Source organism: Citrus sinensis, chromosome 3 (assembly GCF_022201045.2).
Source record: "Citrus sinensis cultivar Valencia sweet orange chromosome 3, DVS_A1.0, whole genome shotgun sequence".
In the NCBI taxonomy this organism is placed as follows: domain Eukaryota; kingdom Viridiplantae; phylum Streptophyta; class Magnoliopsida; order Sapindales; family Rutaceae; genus Citrus; species Citrus sinensis.
This window is the reverse complement of record NC_068558.1, coordinates 42,161,468-42,184,788: the sequence shown is the minus strand read 5'-3', so window position 1 is coordinate 42,184,788 and position 23,321 is coordinate 42,161,468. Positions and strand designations below refer to the sequence as shown.

The 23,321-nt window shown below is 34.4% G+C and overlaps 3 protein-coding genes across 6 annotated transcripts; all 3 read left to right on the top strand.

Annotated features, from left to right (window-relative positions):
* The first annotated feature begins 4,521 nt into the window (after positions 1 to 4,521).
* LOC102631471 (WD repeat-containing protein WDS homolog) lies at positions 4,522 to 9,402 on the top strand. 2 transcript variants are annotated; one of them, XR_370828.4, is made up of 5 exons: positions 4,522 to 5,588; positions 7,241 to 7,342; positions 7,794 to 8,429; positions 8,553 to 8,854; positions 8,938 to 9,085. XR_370828.4 is itself a non-coding variant. In XM_006479352.4 (4 exons), exons 1-4 carry the CDS (start codon positions 4,941 to 4,943, stop codon positions 9,103 to 9,105), a joined length of 1,554 nt encoding a protein of 517 aa, XP_006479415.2. In that variant the 5' UTR covers positions 4,528 to 4,940; the 3' UTR covers positions 9,106 to 9,402. The 2 variants fall into 2 exon arrangements, 1 of the variants encoding a protein (XP_006479415.2); XM_006479352.4 differs by lacking the exon at positions 8,553 to 8,854 and having other exon boundaries at positions 4,528 to 5,588; positions 8,938 to 9,402.
* Positions 9,403 to 10,070: 668 nt separating this feature from the next.
* On the top strand, positions 10,071 to 12,610 carry LOC102630956 (uncharacterized). Its single transcript, XM_006479350.4, has 4 exons — positions 10,071 to 10,379; positions 11,279 to 11,374; positions 11,493 to 11,565; positions 12,386 to 12,610. Exons 2-4 carry the CDS (start codon positions 11,290 to 11,292, stop codon positions 12,402 to 12,404), a joined length of 177 nt encoding a protein of 58 aa, XP_006479413.2. The 5' UTR covers positions 10,071 to 10,379; positions 11,279 to 11,289; the 3' UTR covers positions 12,405 to 12,610.
* An 889-nt stretch (positions 12,611 to 13,499) lies between these two features.
* LOC102630449 (uncharacterized) lies at positions 13,500 to 21,186 on the top strand. Of its 3 annotated transcripts, none has more exons than XR_003065373.2 (15): positions 13,500 to 13,916; positions 14,219 to 14,371; positions 14,457 to 14,573; positions 14,651 to 14,735; positions 15,044 to 15,152; positions 15,285 to 15,352; positions 15,456 to 15,581; positions 15,659 to 16,719; positions 16,935 to 17,135; positions 17,237 to 17,297; positions 18,300 to 18,413; positions 18,984 to 19,097; positions 19,187 to 19,293; positions 20,513 to 20,587; positions 20,777 to 21,186. XR_003065373.2 is itself a non-coding variant. In XM_006479348.4 (15 exons), exons 1-14 carry the CDS (start codon positions 13,846 to 13,848, stop codon positions 20,537 to 20,539), a joined length of 2,397 nt encoding a protein of 798 aa, XP_006479411.2. In that variant the 5' UTR covers positions 13,500 to 13,845; the 3' UTR covers positions 20,540 to 20,587; positions 20,777 to 21,186. The 3 variants fall into 3 exon arrangements, 2 of the variants coding, with proteins under 2 accessions (XP_006479411.2, XP_024954363.2); XM_006479348.4 differs by having other exon boundaries at positions 19,187 to 19,276; XM_025098595.2 differs by having other exon boundaries at positions 20,513 to 21,186.
* Positions 21,187 to 23,321: the final 2,135 nt, after the last annotated feature.

The window sequence follows — 23,321 nt, the reverse complement described above, 5'->3', positions numbered from 1 at the left end:
TTCGTTCTGCTATTATAATAATGTTGGTTTCTTCGTTCTGCTATTATAATAATGTAATTACAAGATTGATTTTCTAATTTTTTTTTAATACTGATTACATATCAGATTACTGCATTACACAGATATTTACAACAACTGTTATTATAACATATATATTACACTGATATTTACAATCACATACACATGATTGGTACTTACATTATTATATTGAATTCTATGAAATACATGCCCATACAAATAACTCATAACATATGAGAGATATCCATACTTCACTCGCATTTCGTAAGGGAGAAAGGTTTATAGATATTAAGAATATTTAGCCCCCACAATGCTTTTGTGGAGGCTTGAACCGCTGCCATCACGCTTATGAGGGCAGCAGCCCACCACTTCGGCCAAGGCTGAAGTGGCAAGTGTTTCTAGTTCTGAAGCTGTGGAAAATAGCTATTTGGCCGGTATTTTGAATCTGCTCTTGACTATCTTTAATTATCCAAAAATTGAGATAAAAATTAAATAAAAAAAGTGAGAGAGAGAGACTTTAATTTTTGAAGGGACAAAATAAAAATAAGATATTTTAGAGGGGCATAGTTTGATTTAGAAGAAGTTTATAAAGGAGATGATGTGGATGTGCCACATAAGTAGTATGCATTTTGGAATTTATATTTGAGATGTGTAGTATTATTGTTAACCAATATTCAAATTCTTGTGCCAATTTGAAAATTCTAATAGAAAGAAAGAAATCAAGTTAATAATTTACTAAAAAAAAAGAATCAATGACTAAAATGATGAAATTGAGAGGTCAATTTACATAATGTGATCGTAGAAAAAGAAAAAAAAGGATAAAATACAAATATGAAATAATAGTGAGAGAAAGTGACTGAAGAGTAATTTTGAGATTTTAAAATTTTGATTGTTCATAATTAATATACATATCGTTTAGATGGGTATATATAAGAAGAATTCCATGGGTTCAAATAGCCACCCAATAATTAAACTTAAATTAATTTTATTAAATCATTTAATCAGTTAATTGTAAGACATATATATGCTGAAAATATAAACTATCATACAAGTTTCAAAATCTGTATGACATATCATCTATTTGAAAATTTTACAACCTCCAAGTCATACACGATTTACACCATGGTAAAACTGTAAAAGTTTTATAGCATATTATTATTGTCATATACGTGGTGAAACCATCAACGATTTGTCATTCGAGTTCTGTTAATTGAACAATCTGTCATCTACAATTCTACATGTCAAATAAACGACATTTCATACTTTTTATACTCCTGAGTGAAAATCATATGACATGTCCTCTATGCTATGAATATCTTAGCAAGTTTTCATACAGACTCTATAAATCTTTTCGACTTGCCGTCTGTATGATAAGGTTATAAAAACATACGCCAAATTTAAAATAACATTTTCTTTATTATTTATTATTCTAAATAAAATAATTTTAAGTATCTAATAATACTTAATAAATTGATGGTAATATATCTTCATTTTTATTTTAAGTTTTTTTTTTAATTCACCTACCTACCCTAATCTATTTATATATATATATATAACTGCTTGGTTTCCTAATCTATTACTGTTTGGGTTTTCCATGGCTAAGAGAAAGATCAGCTCCATAGATATCTGATAGAGCTGGGCTAAGCTGAGCTGTGCTAGGTTGTACTATATCTTTGACAAACAAACTGATACCATCCACAGAACGTTCGTGTAGGCCCATTACCTGTCACACTCACACTCTCATCCTTATCTCAAAGGATGGTACACAATACATAGTTGCCGCTGGTTGGTGTGCTACGTCCTGACCTGTGGTTCTATATATATATATATATATATATATATATATATAAAGCTGAGACTTGAGTAGGTGATGTGGCATCATCATTTCTCATATTTGTATATTATCTATTATCTAATAAATAGAGAAATTTTCTTTTAGATTTGACTTTCCATCTTCTCATAATTAATTTGATTGTTATTACACAATAATAATTTTGTAAAGATTTTAATGAAACATATTCTTTGTAATGAACATTAAAGGGGAGTGTTATGAATTTATTAAAATAAATGTAGATGTTCATAACATATATCTCTTAGTCTCTACACTATCTTCCATTAGCAACCTTTAGCTTCCTTATAACTCCCATTATCTCACACGGAAGTATGATCCATAATTTTTCATAATTTCATGGAGTGATTATGTAACTATAAAAGGAGAGTGCATCTTTTTGTTTTGTACACACACAATTGGAATGAATAAAATCACTATATAATATATTCTCTCATTTTATTTTTTATCTTGCGTTGCTTCTTTATTTGTATTGCTGGCTAATAGTTTTTTTTTGTTTTTTATAAGGCTGCGTCATCTTAAAAAAAATCAATTCATATTTTTTATCAGTTTCATCAAGTGTAAAGTAAGAAAAAATAATAATACTAAATTCTTTTTTTAAAACCGCGTGAAGCGTGGTTCTATTTTCTAGTATATATATAAAGCTGAGACTTAAGGAGGTGATGTGGCATCACCATTTCTCATCTTTGTATATTCTCTATTATCTAATAAATAGAGAAATTTTCTTTTAAATTTGACTTTTCATCTTCTCATAATTAATTTAATTGTTATTACACAATAACAATTATGTAAAGATTTTAATGAGACATATTCTTTGTAATGAACATCCAAAAGGGAGTGTTATGAATTTATTAAAATAAATGTAGATGTTCATAACATATATATCTTAGTCTCTCCACTATCTCTCATTGGCAACCTTTAACTTCCCTATAACTCCCACAATTTCACAGGGAATTATGATCCATAATTTTTCATTAATTTCATGGAGTGATTATGTAACTATAAAATGAAAGCTCATCTTTTTGTTTTGTACACACACAATTGGAATGAATAAAATAAATTTATAATATATTTTCTTATTTTATTATTTATCTTGCGTTGCTTATTTATTTGTATTGCTGGCTAATAGATTTTTTTTTATTTTTTATAAGGCTGCCTCATCTTTTAAAAAAAATCAATTTATATTTTTTATCAGTTTCATCAAGTGTAAAGTAAGAAAAAAAATAATACTAATTTTTTTTTTCAAAACCACTTGAAACGCGGTTCTATTTTATAGTTATTAATAAGAGGGGGAACTAAAGTTTTTGCATCAACTTTTTGTTGGTGTTAGGATTTGAACCTTCGCCCTTCATCTTTCAGAACGTAGGTTATTTCATAAGGTTACAAAGCCAACCATTCATTTTTATTTTAAGTTAATCCAATTAGTCAAGTCCAATTTTGTAACTGCACAAATCATAGGCAATGTTAAATAGGGCGAGGTCAATTGAACATTTGAACCCGACAAATAACTTTTTGTACGAATTTTTTGATTAATTTTTATGTTATAAAATTATCCGTACAAGTAAATTATATTATAAAAGTGTTGTAATAATTACGAGCTTAGAAATCACAATAAATACTATCAAGTTTTAACAATTGAAATTTTACAACAATTATTGATCACATTTAATAATTAAATCGTATTAAAATGATGCAGTGTGTTTTCATATTTTCCTAAAATGACACGATTATTAATTATGTTAAATTAACATCACTTGTTTATTAACTATATCAGTTTAGAAATAGAAATTTTAATATGCGAGTCTGTATCTAAAATCATTAAATACTCTATTAATCATATCATGTACAAACCGAAGCAAAACCTAAACTGGGTTTAAATGGATAGATAGTCCACCAAGTAATTTATAAAACACACTAAAAAATCTGATAATATCTAGAGTTTTGTGGGGGTAAAAAAAAAAAAAAAATTCTAATGGGATAGTTCTCTAAAGGGAAAAGGACATTCAACCCCCCAACGTTTAGGAAAAGGAACAAAAAATTCCTTAACGTTTCAAAAATGACTTATAACCCCCTTTTCGTTAATAAACACCGTTTGTTTTAACAGTAATTTTTTTTAATTTTTAATTACTATTATACCCTTATAATAAATATAAATTAATATATTGATTTGAGATATGTCACAATTAATATTTTTTTAAGACTAAAAATTGAGATACAATTACATTTTTACCCAAATTATTTGCTATAAATTATACCTTTCTAATGATCAAACCTTTCATATGTGATTATTACTAATAAAACGAAATTTGATTAAACCCTTTTTCTTTGAGGAATCAAAACTATATTATTATTGTTAGAAAGGTATAATTTATAGTAAATAATTTTGGCAAAAAAATAATTGTATCTCAATTTTAAGCTTTTAAAAAATTATTAATTATGATTATCTCAAATTAATATATTAATTTTTTTATTATAAAGGTATAATAGTAATTAAAAATTAAAAATAAATTTACTATTAAAATAAATGATGTTTGTTAACGAAAAAATATTATAAGTCATTTTTAAAACGTTGAGGGATTTTTTGTCCATTTTACTAAATGTTGAAGGGTTGAATGTCCTTTTCCCTTCTCTAAATTACACGGCTGGGTTGGCACTGTCAGCAACAGTAGATGAGGAGCGACAACATGGGCTTATCCAGCATTAAAACGACAGCGTCCGATTGACTGGCAAAGAGCCGGCTGGCTATTTTACGGATCCATCGAGGTGTCGACAACAGAAACGTTTCTCCCACGAAACAATCATTTCGACATCATTCATTCGTTAAATCCCCAGTTGCCCAAATTTGTCTTCTCGTTGCTAGCTGCTCAGTTGGGTATGTAAGTGTAGTTGTACTCTTTTGTATTATTCTCTTCTAGATATACATATATGTATATATATAGTAAACTTTGAACTTATAGATTTTTATTTCCCTATCTGGCTTTTGGGTATTTGTTATTTTTGGAATTTATTGAGAAATTTTGGAGTTTTGGGTTCATCAAAAGGTTGTAGTAGAATTTCTCGAAATTTCACTTTGATGGAGAATTCATCTACAATGATAGGCCCAAGAGGTCTAATAAAGAAGTACGAATTTGTGAGAGTTATAGTTCAATGCTTGTATTCGTTAGGGTATCAAAAGTCTGCTTCTTGTCTGGAGTCTGAGTCCGGTGTATCATACAAGTCTAAAGGGTTTGAACGGCTGGAAGTGCAAATACTTAATGGTGATTGGGATGGTTGTATTGATACCCTTATTGCAATTACGGATTTGAACGATGAGAGGAGAGCCTCGGTGTTGTTTCTGGTGTTCAAGCAGTGTTTTTTGGAGTACTTGAATCGCGGGGATGACTCTTTGGCTTTGAATGTGTTGAGGAAACGGGTTTCGTCCTTGCAAATGAGCAAGGACAAGATTCATAACCTTGCTTCTAGCATGCTCTGCGTGGAGGGGATGAACTTGGGGAAGATAGACGAGGGTGTAGTTCTTGAGCTGCGAAAAAGGTTGTTAGTGGAGCTGGAAAGACTGCTTCCTCCACCTGAAGTGGTGCCGGAGAGAAGATTGGAACATCTTGTTGAAACTGCTGTTACATCTCAGATTGATTCATGTCAATATCACAATTCATCAGTTGCCATTTCACTTTATGAGGATCATTGCTGTGGTAGAGATCAAATCCCCACAGAGACTGTTCAGGTATGCATCTTATTGCAGTTGAAATCGATACCGTTGCTGCGTTAATAAATCTAGCAAGAGAGTTGGATCCTGTAACTGCTAAAATACTCAAAGTTAAAACTACAAAATTGTAAGGGCCGTGGATTTTGCCAATCAAATCCCCACAGAGACTGTTCAGGTATGCATCTTATTGCAGTTGAAATCGATACCGTTGCTGCGTTAATAAATCTAGCGAGAGAGTTGGATCCTGTAACTGCTAAAATACTCAAAGTTAAAACTACAAAATTGTAAGGGCCGTGGATTTTGCCAAATTTTAGATTATAGAATACAATTTGTCTTTTTTCATAGTTAGAAATTTTATAAGCTATATTTCCCTTCGAGATGAGTCATTTAATAGAGTGACACAGGAAATCAATTTCCCAAAGTCCTATTTATTGAAATTACTCGTGGAGCTGAGAATAATAATATTGATTCATTTCCTCTTATAATCATTACTTGGTGATTAGAATGTAAATTTACCTGAAGATCTGTTTATTTGATTGAATATCCATGCCTCTTATTGTGACAAAAAGGTCTTGATTGGAAGTTTATGACACAATCTCTAAAATGTTTCTAACATTTTTCATAGTTAGAAATTTTATAAGCTACAATTCCCTTCAAAATGAGTCCTTTAATAGAGTGACACAGGAAGTCAATTTCCCAAGTCCTATTTACCAAAATTACACGTGGGGTGGAGAATAATAGTATTGATTTCCTCTTAGAATCATTATTTGGTGATTAAATTGTGAATTTCCCTGAAGATCTTTTTATTTGGTTAGAATAGCAATGCTTCTTATTGTAACAAAAACGTCTTGATTGGAAATTTATGACACAAGCTCTATTATATTAATGAAATATTAGGCTACGAGCTTATACTTGTTGCTAACAGCTATCCATCTTCTTCTTATGGCATGTGGAGATGCCTCTTGCGTATGCATTTCTACATATGCTTATATATAGAATTTATCAGAAGACCCTATGATCTTTTATTGGTAATGTAGCAACCTTAAGATAATGCCTCTCCCAAATAATCATTCTGGTTTTCCTTTCTAAACCATGTAAATTTATACATAGCTTAGCTAGAGTGGAGGAATGAACTGAAAGCAATATATTTTCGTTGTTTCACTTTTGCAAAATTAGGTTGGATAGTTGAGCAAGTCAATATTGCAAAGTTACAAAGGCTTTTTCACCCTATGTTAAATGTTAAATGTTTATTAGAGACCGTATTGTATCATTCTAAATTGCCTTAAGCTGGTATCTTTCAAGACTATTCTCGAAACTCTCAATCCAGTATGGCAGTACTTGTCCTATCAAAAAATGCATGGCAGGACTTGAATCCTGTATATACCATACGCATTGCTGTTGATTGCAAATTCCTAAACTTGTTCATGGTCATGCATCTAGATAGTTATGCTTATTTTCAGTAGAAGAAAAATATTATCTAAGCGTAACCCTAGGAAACAATACATATACTGTGATTTATGCCAAATGGATATCTTGTATTTCTTGCTCACAGTGGCTTGCTGTTTTATGATATTTTATGTATGTGGATATCTTGTATTTGTTGCTCACTGTGTCTTGCTTTTTTATATATTTTATATATATGCAACTCCATTGATTTCTTATTGTTGCAGATACTGACTGAGCATAAAAATGAAGTTTGGTTTGTACAATTTTCTAACAATGGAGAGTACTTAGCATCTTCATCAAGTGACTGCTCAGCCATCATATGGAAGGTATGCTTCAGACGTGATCCTAGCCATTGCCTATTAGAAGTATTACATCAAGCTTCTTTACCCCTTTTGATGGTAAAGTTGCTAATTTGAAATCGATGTAACACACAGAGAGTATAAATGTTTTTGAAATATTGTACTTTCTGAGTATTACTCTGGATTCCAAACAATTTTTTCTTTTGCAACATTTAGTGAACAAAACTAAAATTGGTTGCCAACTATAGCGTCAATTGGAAATGAACTTTTAAGAACCATGTGGAAGGTTGTTGTTGTTCAGTGATGTTGTTATATACGATTCGTAAAACATGAAATACACACACTTGCTCCAAGCACACACACGCATGTATGATAATTGCTTAAGCTTATAGATGCATGTAATTGATTTGATATCCAGATTATAGATTACTACGTAAACTTGTAAAAGTGATTCATTCTTTTGTACTCCTCCTCCTAGGTGCTGGAAGACAGTAAACTGACATTGAAACACACTCTCCGAAGCCACCAGAACCCAGTTTCCTTTGTGGCATGGAGCCCTGATGACACAAAGTTGCTCACATGTGGAAATGCAGAAGTTCTCAAGCTGTGGGATGTGGAAACAGGTATCTGCAAGCATACATTTGGGGATCATGGCTTCATTGTCAGCTCATGTGCTTGGTTTCCGGACTCAAAGCGACTTGTCTGTGGCAGTTCTGACACTGAGAAGGGCATCTTCATGTGCGACTGTGATGGGAACGAGATAAAAGCATGGAGGGGGACGAGGATTCCCAAGGTTTTGGATCTTGCTGTGACACCAGATGGGGAAAATCTTATCAGCGTTTTATCAGATAAAGATATTCGGATACTAAATTTGGGGACATATGCTGAGAGGGTCATCTCTGAGGAGCACCCAATCACATCCCTGTCGGTTTCGGTAGATTGTAAGAACTTCATTGTCAACTTAAACAGCCAAGAGATCCACATGTGGGATGTTGCTGGAAAATGGGAAAAACCATTTAAGTATACGGGCCACAGCCAAAACAAATATGTGATACGGTCCTGCTTTGGTGGCTTGGATGGTACATTTATTGCCAGTGGCAGTGAGAATTCTCAGGTATTCGCTTTTTCTTGCATATAAAGGATGCAGATGCATGCGCATGTGTTTTTTTGTTGATTTCCTGAACTTTCCATTCATCTTGAATCCTTGATGTTGCTCCATACTTGCCTATATTTTCAGACAGCAAATTTGAAATGTCAGTCTAACTTGACATTTGGTTTGGAGTGAAAGAGTTTTTTTCTCCCCTCCTTCAAAGCAAGCAAGTTGTGTTATCCTTTGAATTAAAAAAAAGTTTTCATTTCTTCCCTATATCATCAGACACTACACAGTTGTGGCAATAATAGCGTCGCCAGCTCGCCCTATAACCGACATAATAACTATGTTATAGTGCTTATCTTCTCCATTATGTTGTTCACTGTTCTGGCCTTCGGACAAGATGTTGTTGGTTCTGCTGTTTCTATCTCAAGACTGCATCCACAAACGTAGGATCCATTCATTCACTGTCCCTTATTTGGTGAAGCAAATAGAACTTTCTAATTTGTATCTCTGTGACTTATCTTATCAGATCTACATTTGGAATCGGCGAAACTCTAAACCAATTGAAATTTTATCTGGCCATTCAATGACTGTAAACTGTGTGAGCTGGAATCCTAAAAGGCCTAAGATGTTGGCATCAGCTAGTGATGATCACACAATCCGGATCTGGGGACCATGCCAATCCAGTGAGGTATAGCCTGTGGAGCTCATTTGAACATTAACAGAAATAGATCTTAAGGTCCTCTGTACAGAGTCTGTTCTTTTGCAATAGTTATTCATTTATAAATTTGTATACCAGCGGCTTTCTCTCTGCCGGCGCAATTTTGGCACTCATTTCATTTGTAAATTCCCATTTCTTGTGTTCTTTGTGCTCTTCCCTCGTGTCTATCAAGCTCTATGAATTTTGAGTATAGTTGGCCGTTCATCCACCAGTTATAGCAAGTTTATTCAGTTTGTTCAGACTACGATTATAATAAAATAACTGTTAGGATTATGTATTTCTATCTGAAAATGAATTTACTTCTACTGAAACCAATGGTAAGTTTTAGGCTACACTCGGTCTGCTGTATTCAAGAAGATTTTCCTTCGTTTTCCAGTTATTTGACGCCAAGTTTGGGAACCCCGATTCAGTTAAAAGCGTTTTTTTCTGGTACTTTTCTGCTCTGGTTGTTTGCCATAGCTCCGGGTGTTACCAGATATTGTTTGTTCAGTGATAATTGCTTTTGTGTCAATTGAACCAACTGAAATAACTAAATTGCATTAGTAAGTTGTGAAAGGCACAATAGCGCTTAATTATTACCTTTTTTCTTTCTGAAATATAAATGGTGTTTTATTTATTAAAAAATAAAAAATTCTGTAAAAATTTAAAACTCTAATCCATTTTCTATGTTGATGAAAGTTGTACCTATAATTTTTTTCTAACTCAGTGCAGGTGACATGCCCTCAGGTCACAATACAACACATAATTCAATAAATTCTCTTAACAATTCTTGCTAGACTAGGCGTAGGCACTTTATTTATTTATTTATAAAGATTTTTTACTTGATTTGATCAGTGACAGCGTACGGAACTGCGGATTTTTCTAAGAACCCCATTCCACTTTGGCTTGTTGACTTAAAATTGAATAAAATTGATCTTAAATGGATTTTTTATTTTTATTTTTTAGTTACGTTGTCCCTGCACTGGAATACTCGTTTTAGCCCAAATGGCAATAAAATTCCGGGTCGGTTCGGGTCTGGAATGAAAGCTTGAAATTGTCTCCGTCAAATCTCATATCAACGGGTCAAAGTTCTGTTATTCAAACCCACAGATCTGGTTCGAATAAAGTTCCAACAAAACACAGCGAGCTGTATCACTTAATTCTAAAACTTTGGTTCCTCTCGGCTTCAATAATCTCCACTCCTTTTGATTGGAGCCAAGCCTCTGCCTTTGCCCATTGATTCTTTTGCAGCTCAGTCTCCCGTTCCTTTGGTAATTACACCCCGCCCCCCCCAAAACAAAAAAAAAAGAAAGTTTTGCATTAAATTCTCGTGTCCTTTTTGCTGAATTTGTAGCGCATCACTCTGGGTGTTTTAATGATTCGCTTTAAATCATTGATTCTTTTGTTCGAAACTAGATCTTTTTTTTTTTCAATTTCTTTGATTAGGATAATTTGCTTGGTTGATTGATTTATTTAAATTTTGCTTGGGGCTTAATTTGGAAATTATGCTGTACATGTTTTCTCTGTGAGGTATTGAGAAGAGAAATCTTCAGAGTTTTCCACCATCAGTATTGTTCAGAATACTGTTACTGTTATGTAATTATTTCTCTATAAGCATGACAATTTGAGTAGTTCATGATTAAGCTATATTTTCATGCCAACAAAGAAAGTTTATATAAAAAAGGGTGGTTTGCAGATATAGACTTACTGATTTGCAAATCGTAACCCAGCAAACGATTGAGAATGAAACCTATATTGGTTCTTCATTTTGGATATGTAATAGCATTATTTCAATCTGCGACCGTTTCATTAAGATCCAACATAACTAAAATGAAGAGCGGCAGTTACCTGCAGTCCATCTAAGCAAACATAGGAATCTATTAGAAAAGGTCTGGGCAATTTGGATGAACATTTTGTCAGACTAATGACCTGATTTGTTTACCAATCAATCTGTTCTCGCATGTCTTTGTTAACATTGAAGTGAGTGTAAGATCAAGAACAATTTTTTTTTTTTTCCCTTTTTGGTACCTGGCTCATTTCCAGTTAAGGCGAATAAATTTTTGTATTTATTTCAAAGATTTGATATCTTGGAGTTTCGAGCTAATTGTGTTCATTGGTGTCTTAGCTTGATTCTTACATTGTACACCTATATGTAATTATGCGTCTGTAGGATTAAGAGCTATGAATTGGATTCAACGGAAGATTCATCTCTACAATGTCACATTTGGACTCTACATGTTGGACTGGTGGGAGCGTTATCTTTTCAGTATCCTTTTTCACATTCTTTCTGACCAATCTAATGAAAGTATTATAAAGGAAACGAAAAGAAACTAGAATTGCGCTCTGCTATGGTGTTGCACTTGTAAGTTCCTTAACTTTGGCAGATGTTTTGGTGGTGGTTTTGATGTGGTTCATCTTTTACAATGGGTCAAAATATGTAACTGACTTCTTCCAAAGGTAACCCTACAACTTTGTCGGTGCTCACATCTAATAGTACTGTTTGCATTTATCCTACATTTTAATTTTCAGAATTCAGTTCTTGGGGTGTAGGACTGGAGGATTGACCACTGTTCTTTGTAACTGTTATGTGTGTTAGCTCATTGATGTTTTTTTGTATGGAAATGATTATTATATTTCCCATGATTGATCATAAAAACTTAATGGGGACTGGACCCATTTGTGATTTTGTGGATGTAAATTCCAGACTAAACTTTGTGCGAGTAAATCAAAGCCAACTTGAAAGGATATCTTCCACTGGTTACCAATGTTGTCATGAATATTCTTTAGCCTTCACTCATAATTACATATTGACTGAGTTAATTTTCTGGATGTGTGTTTACTCCTAGTTCTTGTTTTTTCTGAAGAAAGTGATTGTGATTTCACATAAGTTGGAATATTCCATGTTGAAATATAAAACAGTGTGTTCTGTAGTTAATATTATGCTGCTACCAGCGAAAGATAGTTTGCAGGGAAAAAAAAAAAATCAAGCGTTTAGACTCATCCAAAGGGTTGAGCGAGTGCACAATTATTGATCTTCATGCCCTCTCTATCTCTCTCTAAGTTGATAATGTGGACCAGCAAGTCAATATTTGGTAATTGCACTACACGCTGCCGCTTGTCATGGTGCATGTGTCTGTGCGTGAAATATTGCCCTCTCACGAAACAATATTATGATGCTGCTTAATGTTCTTACAGTGGTGCCTAAGTTACTTTTTACGACTCATCCAGCATTATTTGGTTCTGAAACTAACTTTGGTTTCTCATTTATTCATTTCAGGCATTTAACAGTGACCTGAGTTACTACAGGTTGGAGGATCCCAATTCCTATCCTAGCTTGCTAGTGTGAAAATGTTGAATATCGTGTGGGGAGCCTCACGATGATTTTATCCAATTTTAATTATTCCAATATGTGTAAAAGTAATTGTGCATGTTCCGCACAAAATTGTACCCCATTTTGATGAGGATTTTATAATTATTACTCTTCTTCTTCTTTGAAACTTTATTTACTCATCTTTTATGAGAGCTATTTGTAGAATTATGGAGTTTGGATCGTCCATATTATCAGTTCCATGAACCATAGAAAAATGGTATATAGCAGCAGAAGAAGATAGCGACGACATAATTAATGTCTGATTTTGGAGAAAAAATAAATTTTAACTATAACGAGGAAGATGGAATTTGGTTTTTATTTAAATGAACTTTAGGAGGTTAAAGATAGGAAGCATAGGGGTAGTTTTTTTTTTTTTTTTTCAAACATCTTGGGCTAATGTGAGGGAAGTGGTTCGAGCCTCTGCAGACGCATTACATGAGTTTAATTTAAATGTCATTTCTTGGAGCTCCAGAGTTTGAGTGAAGGTAGTCTTTTTTCCAGGCTGGGAGTTGACGTCCCTCAAATATTTGAGAGGGTTACAAATCTGAACGGTGTCATATCAGCATTGGTGTCAACAGGTCTCAGTATATATATATATATATATGATTGTACATATCAATTATACTATCATATAATATGAGTTGTAATTTGAGCAATAGTCTCATATCATAAAAAAGAAAAAGAAAAAAAGAGGCAACTTATAATCTGACGACGACATGAATATGAATGCAGTTATTTTGAAATAATGGATTTTGAGAATTATTTTATTTATTCCTTTTCACTCTCGATCACCTAATAGCTACGGTGCTACCCAAACGGCCTGCAAAGATTTATCCGACTGAAAAGTGGCAAAATCTCGGGGGTGCAAATTACCCTTTTTAATTTTTTATTTTAAATATAATCCAATAATATTGTTAATTTATATTTAAAAAAGTTAATATTGTAGGTTTTTTTTTTTTTTAGGAATTATTGTGGGGTTAATACTTGACATTTCAAACCCAACCCGTTAATACTACGGGCTGTGAAAAAACAACCCTTGTTAGAAGATCCACGCGGAGGAGGCGATTTTGGTCAAAAAGGTTAAAAAAAAAAAGCTGTGGAAAATAACATTACCCAGGCGCAAATCATGACATAAATATACTCGCCTCTTTCCGGTTAAGCCCTCCTGGCTTAGCCCTTGGCTTTAGGTCTCGTCGCCATCTGAAACTGAAAACCCCCCAAATTGACACAGATTCTAATTGCTCTTGCGAGATTGACAGAAGTTGTGAAATTAGGGTTCCAGGATATGCCCCGCCGATCAATTCTGTCTTTTTTATAAAATACTACTCTTGTTATTGGTCATTTTCTTATGACGTTTCGCTAGAGCAATGACGGGACTTTCCTGGCCTCACGATCAAAATTCCCTCCGATCACAACCGTCCAATCATCTCCGCCGCAGGTCAGAATTTCGAATTCCTCCGCTTTTTTCTCAATCGGAATGATAATTCGTTTAATCATTGCTCTTATCGATTTGTAATTAAATCTGTTGTTACTTTCCAGCTGTTCAATTCGTTTGATGTTGTTATTCCCTGCTTCTAATTAAAATTCACTAACATTTCGAAGTCATATGGGTTTTTAGATTGATTTTTATGATGCATCTGGACTATGATTTGAAATTGAAATATGTTCCCTTTTAGCTGTCTAATTTGGCTTCATTCTTAGTCTTTCTCACTCTTATCACCTTTGCAATAATCTATTTAGGGCTAGAAATGTTTCGCGTTTGTTAGCACACAGAGAGATTTCGCCCAAAACAAAATATGTACCTAAAAGGCAGTGGGTGGATGCTTCTAAATTGAAGACTTGTGGGCCCAGCGACAGTTCAGTGAGAGATGCAAAACGGGGTCTTGTTTCATGGTAGGCCTAATTCTGAATGGAACAATGCTTTTTGATAATGGGAAATTTGTTTGCATGGATTCTCACATTTTTTACCCTTTCCCAGGGTTGAGGCAGAATCATTACGGCATTTATCAGCAAAGTATTGTCCTTTGGTGCCTCCTCCAAGATCCACTATTGCGGCAGCATTTAGTCCTGATGGAAGAACACTTGCATCAACACAGTAAGCTTACGGATTCATCTGTTTTTGTTAAATATAATTTATTGCATTTTAAGCTGACACTCTTTTGATACTTGCAGTGGTGACCACACTGTAAAGATAATCGATTGCCAAACTGGAAACTGCTTGAAGGTGTTGAGTGGACATCGGAGGACACCATGGGTGGTAAGCTTTGTGTCGCCTACTTGTTTTAACCTCTCCATTGTGGACTTTTGGCTAATATCTATAGAGGACTGGGTTATAGCATTTTGTAATTGTTTTGGAGTTTATGCAATGAGAATGTAGTGCTTTGGGCTTTAGATAAGGAAGCAAATGGAGTAGTATATAAAGTTGATATATTGAATTTCATTTTTTTTTCTTAATATTATTCTAGAAAACTTTCCCCTAGTGAAGTCAGTGTGTAATGACATTATTTATTGAAGGATGTAAGAAGTAATGTTATTATTTTAATCATGCTAATGGAGCATTTACAGGTTAGGTTTCACCCATTACGTTCAGAAATTCTTGCAAGTGGGAGCTTGGATCATGAAGTTCGCTTGTGGGATGCAAACACATCGGAGTGTATAGGATCATGTGATTTCTGTATGTTCTATGATTTTTGCTTCAGTTCAATTTGCAAAAATGTTTTACAGTTTATGTATAAAGCCTATACTATTGCCATCATGCATTGACTCTGATTGTGGAAAGCCCCCCCCCCCCCCCCCTCCCAAACAGATCGTCCCATTGCTTCCATTGCTTTCCATGCTGAAGGAGAACTCCTTGCTGTTGCATCGGGTCACAAGGTGGTGTTTCTTGTCTTTAAACTTCTCAAATAGTTTTATATTGCTAGAATGGGCCGTGGTGCCCTCAGATCTCATAGTATTGACACTTGAAATTGTGTTTCAGTTGTACATATGGCCCTACAACAACAAAGAGGAAGCTTCCTCGCCAATAATTGTGCTGAAGACTAGGCGCTCACTTCGAGCTGTACATTTTCACCCTCATGCTGCTCCATTTGTTTTGACTGCTGAGGTGAATTATCCAATGGGTGTATAATTTATGATTTACTCACTCAATCATATGGATTACAGTATTGTACTGATATGCAGGTCAATGATCTTGACTCTTCAGATTCGTCAATGACACGAGCAACGTCTCCTGGTTACTTGCGATATCCTCCCCCAGCTGTCTTTGTGGCAAATGCTCAGTCCGGTGACCATGTTAGCTTGGCTGCTGAACTTCCTCTTATGTCCTCCTTGCCTTTTTTGATTGTGCCTTCAGTTTCAATAGATGATTCAAGAATAGATTTGCAGCATGCTAGTAGGCGTGCCAGTTCAAGTAACATGCAAATTGAGCCTTCTGCTTCGTTGCACTTGCAATCAGATTCTAATGTAGAGCAAGATGGTACAGTGCCTTCTATGGAGACATTTCCTGTGATTCCTCCTGGAAGAGAAGGTTCTGTAAATGATTCTTTCCCTAATGGGATAGAAAGTGGTGTTTCTGATTATGCAGTGGATGCTATGGATACAGATGAAATGCAGCCTGCTGGGGTGAGCGGACAAGGTAACTCTATGAACCTTGATACTCTTGGTGGTGTAATGAGGGGAATTCCGTCACATGTTTCAAGTCAACCGGCTGTCACTGAATTTGGGCAACTTCAGCATCTTTTACCCATTAGAGATCGAACTTTTTGGGAGCTACCATTCTTGCAAGGTTGGTTAATGGGTCAAAGCCAAGCCGGTGTTCCTCCAATGCTTCTTGGTGGTGGTAATCGTGATCATTCAGCTCAACATATGGGTTCTTCTTTGATGTCTCATCAATCTCCTTATAGTGCGAACGCACCGGTGGCCTCTTTAGCAGTGCCTGGCAGCATTGGCCTATCTGGTGCTCCGGGAAGATCTGGCCAACATCATATTCCACACTCCCGCTTCTCTGAATCAGAATCTAGAGAAGGTGCTGCTTCCAGTAACATCCTGCAGGATAGCACTGATACTCAACCAATTGTAAGTAGAATTCAGTCTGAACTTGCCACATCACTGGCGGCTGCAGCAGCTGCAGAGTTGCCCTGCACTGTGAAGCTCAGAGTATGGTCACATGATATAAAGAATCCTTGTGCTGCACTTACTGCAGAAAGATGTCGCTTGACAATTCCGCATGCTGTCCTTTGCAGGTAAAGGTTTTGGTATGTTGTTTTTATGGTTTGATTCTCATAGATATGTAAACTGATATCAAGGTAGATGTTATATTTTGTTCTTACTTGGTGCTCGAAATCAACAAGCATGCTTGTCTCTGTGAAATTCATGGGTTTTCCCCTCATAACTATAATTGTAAAGTCTGTTAGTATATTTGCATAATGTCATTGCTGGACAATATTTGTGTTTGCAGTGAAATGGGTGCCCATTTTTCACCCTGCGGGAGATATTTAGCTGCCTGTGTTGCTTGCATGCTTCCTTACACGGAAACTGATCCAGGATTACAAACATTAGTCCATCAAGAACCTGGGGCTTCAACATCCCCAACTCGCCACCCCATTTCAGCACACCAAGTCATGTACGAGCTTCGTATATATTCTCTCGAGGAGTCAACGTAAAGCTCAATTACTCATCACTGCTTCTTTCAAAATTGCCTCTTTTTCTACTCTCTAATATGATTAATGGTTAACTAATGTGATTTGCATGTTGATACAGTTTTGGTTCAGTGCTTGTATCGCGGGCAATTAGAGCAGCCCATTGTTTGACCTCAATTCAGGTTGGTTTTAAAGATCAACTGGGTATTCGTTTCAGTTTCATTTCAGTTTGTTTACTAAGTGGCATTTTAATAGATAAACTGGTATTCATCTTCAGTTCATTTACCAAGTGGCTTTTTCTGTGTACTAAAAACTTTTGTCATGTTTGTGATTTCAATACATTATGAGTACTCAAATGGCCATATGGGAATGATATTAGTAGGTGATGCAATAGTTCTTGGGGCCAGCAGAGATTAATTTAGAACTTGATTACTTACAAAAGATAAATTTATAGCTGGTCCCATGTGCAAGATGTCAACGAACCTGAAGGATGACAATTGAATCAGTCTAAATCTATAATTTGAAGAATAGTGTTGTGGATGCAATAAATGACAGGGCCATTTTTAGCTAATCAATAGATATTTCATAAATCAGGTTTTCTACAGTGTACATAGAATTAGTTGGTCTTTTATCTTAACACTTTTGTTAGCCTACAGTATTTTCAAGTCTTATTTCTTACGCTCATTATACCAGCTTATCTTGAAATGGCAGCTTCTCTACTGTTCCTTTTCTCACATTTTCAGCATGTTATTGCAATTAATTTGAGCGAATACATGAAGTGCTGTTGGAAGTAATGGCTGAAACTTATTACTTGGTCATGCTAATTCGAGGGTGGTTTCACCTATCTTTAGCTAAAGGATGGCATGATAGATTTTACTGGACTTTTCAGAATATCCCAATTATGACATTTCTGTCATGTCTTGTTGGAATTTATCTTTCTAAGAAGTCAGCCCCAAAGACAGGAGTTATTGATGCTTAGGGTAGCAATTTGATAAGTTAGTCACGTATTTGGAGAGTTGGTGTGCATGTGAATTGTTGGTTAAATATAACTAAGCTTCTTATTGCTTAGATAATGCATTTTGTTTGTCATCTTATTTTTAAAGTTGTGCTTACTATTTGCTTAAATCTCTGAAATCATGCAAATTTGTAGGGTTATGCTCACCTATTTTCTGCTTCACATGCAGTTTTCACCCACCTCCGAGCATATACTACTTGCCTATGGTAGACGTCATGGTTCTCTTCTTAAAAGCATTGTCATTGATGGGGAAACAACATCACCTATCTACACTGTTCTGGAGGTAAAAAACTTGATATTACTGAACAAGCTAGAAAGCCCTTGAAATGTTGTATTAGAAACTCTTAACTGAATTCATAAGGCTCATCCTGGACTAGAAAGTGCAAAGTGCCGGCAATATTTTTACTGACAGCACTAATTTTACTCAACTGGAAGTGCTAGCACATTATTTGGTCTTTGGGATTTGAAGGCTTTTATTTTTTTGGTTCTTGGTGAACCAACCCTTGAAATATTATATTAAAGTTTTTAGCTGAATTTGTAAAGCCCATCCTGCACTAGCAAGTGCAAATTGCTGGCAATATTTTTACTGACAGCACAAATTTGACTCAACTGGAAGTGCTAGCACATTATTTGGTCTTCGGGCATTATAAGCTGTTGTTTTTTGGTTCTCGTTGAACCAACAAAAACTTAATGAATGATTGAAAAAAAAATGTAATATGCAGTATCGGTACGTTGAATTGATATTTAGTCCATTATTATTTTGTGTCTGTAATGCTTGCTAATGCTCTACCATACTTGTTTGGAATTGGTCGCAATGGACTTCAAAGGCTAATTGTTCTTCTTTGTCGTCCAGGTTTACAGAGTTTCAGATATGGAACTTGTGAGAGTGCTTCCTAGTGCAGAGGATGAGGTCAATGTTGCTTGCTTTCATCCTTTTGCCGGAGGAGGCCTTGTTTATGGAACCAAGGTCAGAACTCAAATGTGCTTAAGATGATGTTGCATTTTGTCTTTCTATGTTCCATTAACTGACAAAACTGTCATGCTAATAAAATGCAGGAAGGAAAACTTAGAATTCTTCAATATGATGGTGTTCACGGTGCGAACTGCAGTGGACCAAATTATTTTACTGCAGAAAACTTGACAGAGGTAGATTAGTGAGCAAGGTTACAGAGTTTCAATCTTTCGTTGTTTGAATGAGTGTCCTATATTGTTATCAGAAAAGTAAATAAATAAAATGGGTGTCTTCTATAAACCAATGATTCTTTGCTATATTAGTTGTATTTTTGTTTCCCTTTTTATTTTGTTTTCTTCTCTTTCTTGAAAAAATTTCAAATATTGGATGCGTCTGCTAGCAGTTAAGTTCTCTCTTCAGTGTTTTTATTCCCATCCTCAGTGGTATTTCCAAATATCTGGAGTTTGATATTAGATTGTGATCATGAAATAAGTTTACATTGATTTTTTTCTTTTGTCTCTATTCCTTGAATGCCAGTGTGTTATCTGTAGTCTCGTCTTGAAATTTTTTTAATTTTTTTTTTACTTCACATTTTTAATGTAATAATGACGCATTTATTTGGATGGTTTTGTATATTTTTTTTTTTTGAATAGCCACCATATAGAAAAACCTCATTCTCAGATTGGTTCTGGATGGTTATGCATATTACATAATGATAAAAGTTTGTTTTCATAGTATAGCTGATAAACTGTTGTTTGGAAACACTTGGTGATGTTGACTTGTCTCCAAACTTTTCTATGCCAATGACTTAATGCCTGGAATTGGGATGAGTCACTTAAAGTTACTTTCAGGCTTTTACTTATTTCTTTTCTAACAGACAGCAACTAGTTGAGTTGGTTTTCTGGAACCTTGTATAGAAACTCAGAATTTGTCTCATAGGAATTTGTGGCTCTCCTGAGGAAGCTTTTAGAAATAAAAGATGTATTAAGACATTATCTTGAAATAACATTTTGGAGACTTCATTTGATACAGCGTACTCTGTGTTACCCCCCCCCCCCCCCCCCCCCCCCAATCACCACCACCACCACCTATAATAGTATATGCTATTGTGGCAGAAAAAAGGCAAGAAAAGAGTAGCTTGTCTTTTATTCACCAAGAGGATTGAGTTTGTTAAATGTGTATAGATATTATATGGTTTTAAGCTGGAAGGCCACTAGTTCTTGTTGGTTATTGAAACTCTTTGACCGTATTCTAAGTTAGGGTTCAGTGTTCTTGACCTTTGGACTATTTATGTCATTTAATTTAAGGTGCAATACATTGAAATAACATGATGTACAACCATAGATGTCTGTGATATTCTTGTCTCTTGAATTTTCATTTTTAATGAATTGACCCCAGAGAAGGTAAATGATTTGCCTTACTGTTTGCAGGTGCAGACATATGCTTTAGAATGCTAGAGATTGGCGCTTCTACTTCACAGGAAGTTGTTCAACTAAGCTTGCATGGTATATATTACCATCTTGTGCGAACTACAGTATAATTTTAATTAAAAGTATCAAGATCAAATTTCTTTTTCTAATTATCTGATTTCAAGGCATGGGACAGCCTGTTAACCTGCCTTGCTCATATAGTTGTAGATAAGTCCTGAATTTACTGTTTGAACAAAATTTGCTTTTGGTTGACACACCACACAGGATTTTTTGGCATGCTTGATGTTGGATGGATGGATGGATGGACGGATGGACGGATGTAATTTGTTGCTGGAATTCTGTGTCTTGTTTTCTTTCTTCCACCAGTAAAAGTTTTAGGACTATGCTCTTAAAGTCTGATATGATGTGCCGAAATGTACAAATTATCTCAGTAGTTACACAAAAGTTTTATGGATCTTGTTCTTTTCCGCTTAACAAAATTTGTTGTTCGATGGTAATAAATCCTTGTCTCTTCTACAAGAAAGTCTTGATAGAATGTGACACTTTGCTGAGATTCGATGTTGTTAACGTACGTTGCTCTAATTGTTACCCGAACAAAATGACAAATCTGCTAATATTTTAATATGAGCAAGAAATCCCGTCAGAAATTATAAATTCAATTTACGCTTGATGAATTTTTGCCTTCTTTTTTCTTTTTCTTTTTCTATGTAATTTATATGCATGTGGATCGTATAGCAAAATTGAATATTGACATTAGACAATATACGTTCACTTTTGTTGTTAGTAATGTGAAAGTAATAATGCTTTGATGTGAAAGTAATAATGGAGAATGCCCTTCTCAAAAAAAATAAAAAAAATGGAGGAGGCTGAGATTAGTAACATATCAAAGTTGGTAATATACATGAAAAGGGTTTTGAGACTGCAGACTGGTGGTACTACACCATTAGTGGCCAACAAAACGTTAGTTTGAGAATTGAGGTATTGTAACATGAATACTATCAAGACTTCGCAATCCCCGGCTCTTAATCAATGGGCCTTTGGTCTAATGGGAGAATTCTTGCACTTACAATATTGAGTGCAAGTGTTTGAGTCTCCATAAGAGTATTATGGAAGTTAGTTTTAGTTCTTCTTCAATTATCAACTAATTGAGTGGAGACAGTCTCTCCCTTACGAAATGTGAGTGGAGTAGGCACCCCTCGAATGTTAGAGAGGGTTTAAAATATTTGGACAAGTGCTTCAGAGGGTTAATGTATGGCGGTGGTTCCAGTTGTTTAGTACGATTGTAAATATTGTAATTATAATGTCTGATGTAATATCAATAACAATTTATGTATAACAAAATTCAAAAAAAAAAAAAAAAAAACCCCGGCTCTCAAACTATGAGGACACGTTCAAGTGTTATATAATTTGGTGGGAATAAATATTTCCTCTGTCAATGTGAAATCGTCAGAAAGAAATATACAATTCTTTACTATAGGTGAGGATAGAAATTTGGTTTGTGCTATAATATTATGGTTTTTTTCTTTTTCTTTTTTAAATGAGAAAAAATATTATTAAATAAGGAAAAAAGGAGAACAATAAAGACAGGTAATAAAAAGATATTTAGGTAAATCCAAGCATCTTACTTTCGAACGGAAACAATTAATAATCTCACCAAGTGAAAGAATTATAAGAAAAACACAATTTACCAAGATTTATCAACTCAATTCCCCTCTATGTAAATAAGAGAGTATTTATACTCCATCTCCTTTAATAAATGAGACAATTAAGCCCCTATTATGAAGAGGTCAAGGAGAGTCGTAATCATATAAGAGCTACAATATTAGACTTGATCTAAGTAATTCTAGAAAAATTTTAATTATAAATATTACTAATTTTTTTAATTCTAATATTCAAATCAGTGTTAAATGAATTAATAATAAAAGGCAGATGAGTGATCATTAAGAGCATGATATATAATGTTCTAATGAGGAATTTTATATTTTAAAACAAGAAAAACACATTTTTATACACTTTAAGATAAAATACACTGCATTAGAATATATATATATATCTTTCTTATTATTTTGTTTATATCTTATTTTACTAAAATAGAAAAAATTCCTCATAAGATAATTACTACGTATATTTTCAAAGTAGAAGTGACTATTCAGTTTATATCAATAACAAATTATTCTAAAAACCTTAGAATAAAGTTTATTATTGTGTGTGGCAGGAGCTGCAAGGCCCTGACGTAAATTAAAGACATTTACCTGAGTACCCTCATAAAAATTGCCCTGGAAAGACGTCTCCGATACAGCGTTTACCACGAGGATCAAAGCGCTGTGACAAGGAAAGAGTACATTGCACGAAACCACATATTCCTCACAAAACATTAACTCCCTGGCGGATCAAGATCAAGTCAAAACCTGACGTTTTGACATTAACAGTTCACATCAATCCCCAAGGAAAAGGACTTTTCCATTAATTAACTGCGAGCTAACCAACAACACCAAGCTTCAACGACCGGACAATAAATGCCGGAAAGTGGATGCATACATTGAAAACGGGGCTTTGATTAAGTCACGTTAAACGTAATTTATTTTAAGTACAGTAACAGTATACAGTAATAAGATTCATTGCTGTTGTTGCTGTGCCTTACGTAAGTTAGTCGGCTCCATGAAATGGGATTTTGGTTTTGGTTAGGTTACGTTAAACGTAACTTACGTCAGACACAGCAACAACAGTATACAGTAATAAAATCCACTACTTGCTGCTCTAATTTTTTTTTTTTTCTATTAGATGACGAGAGAGAGAGAAAACAATCAAG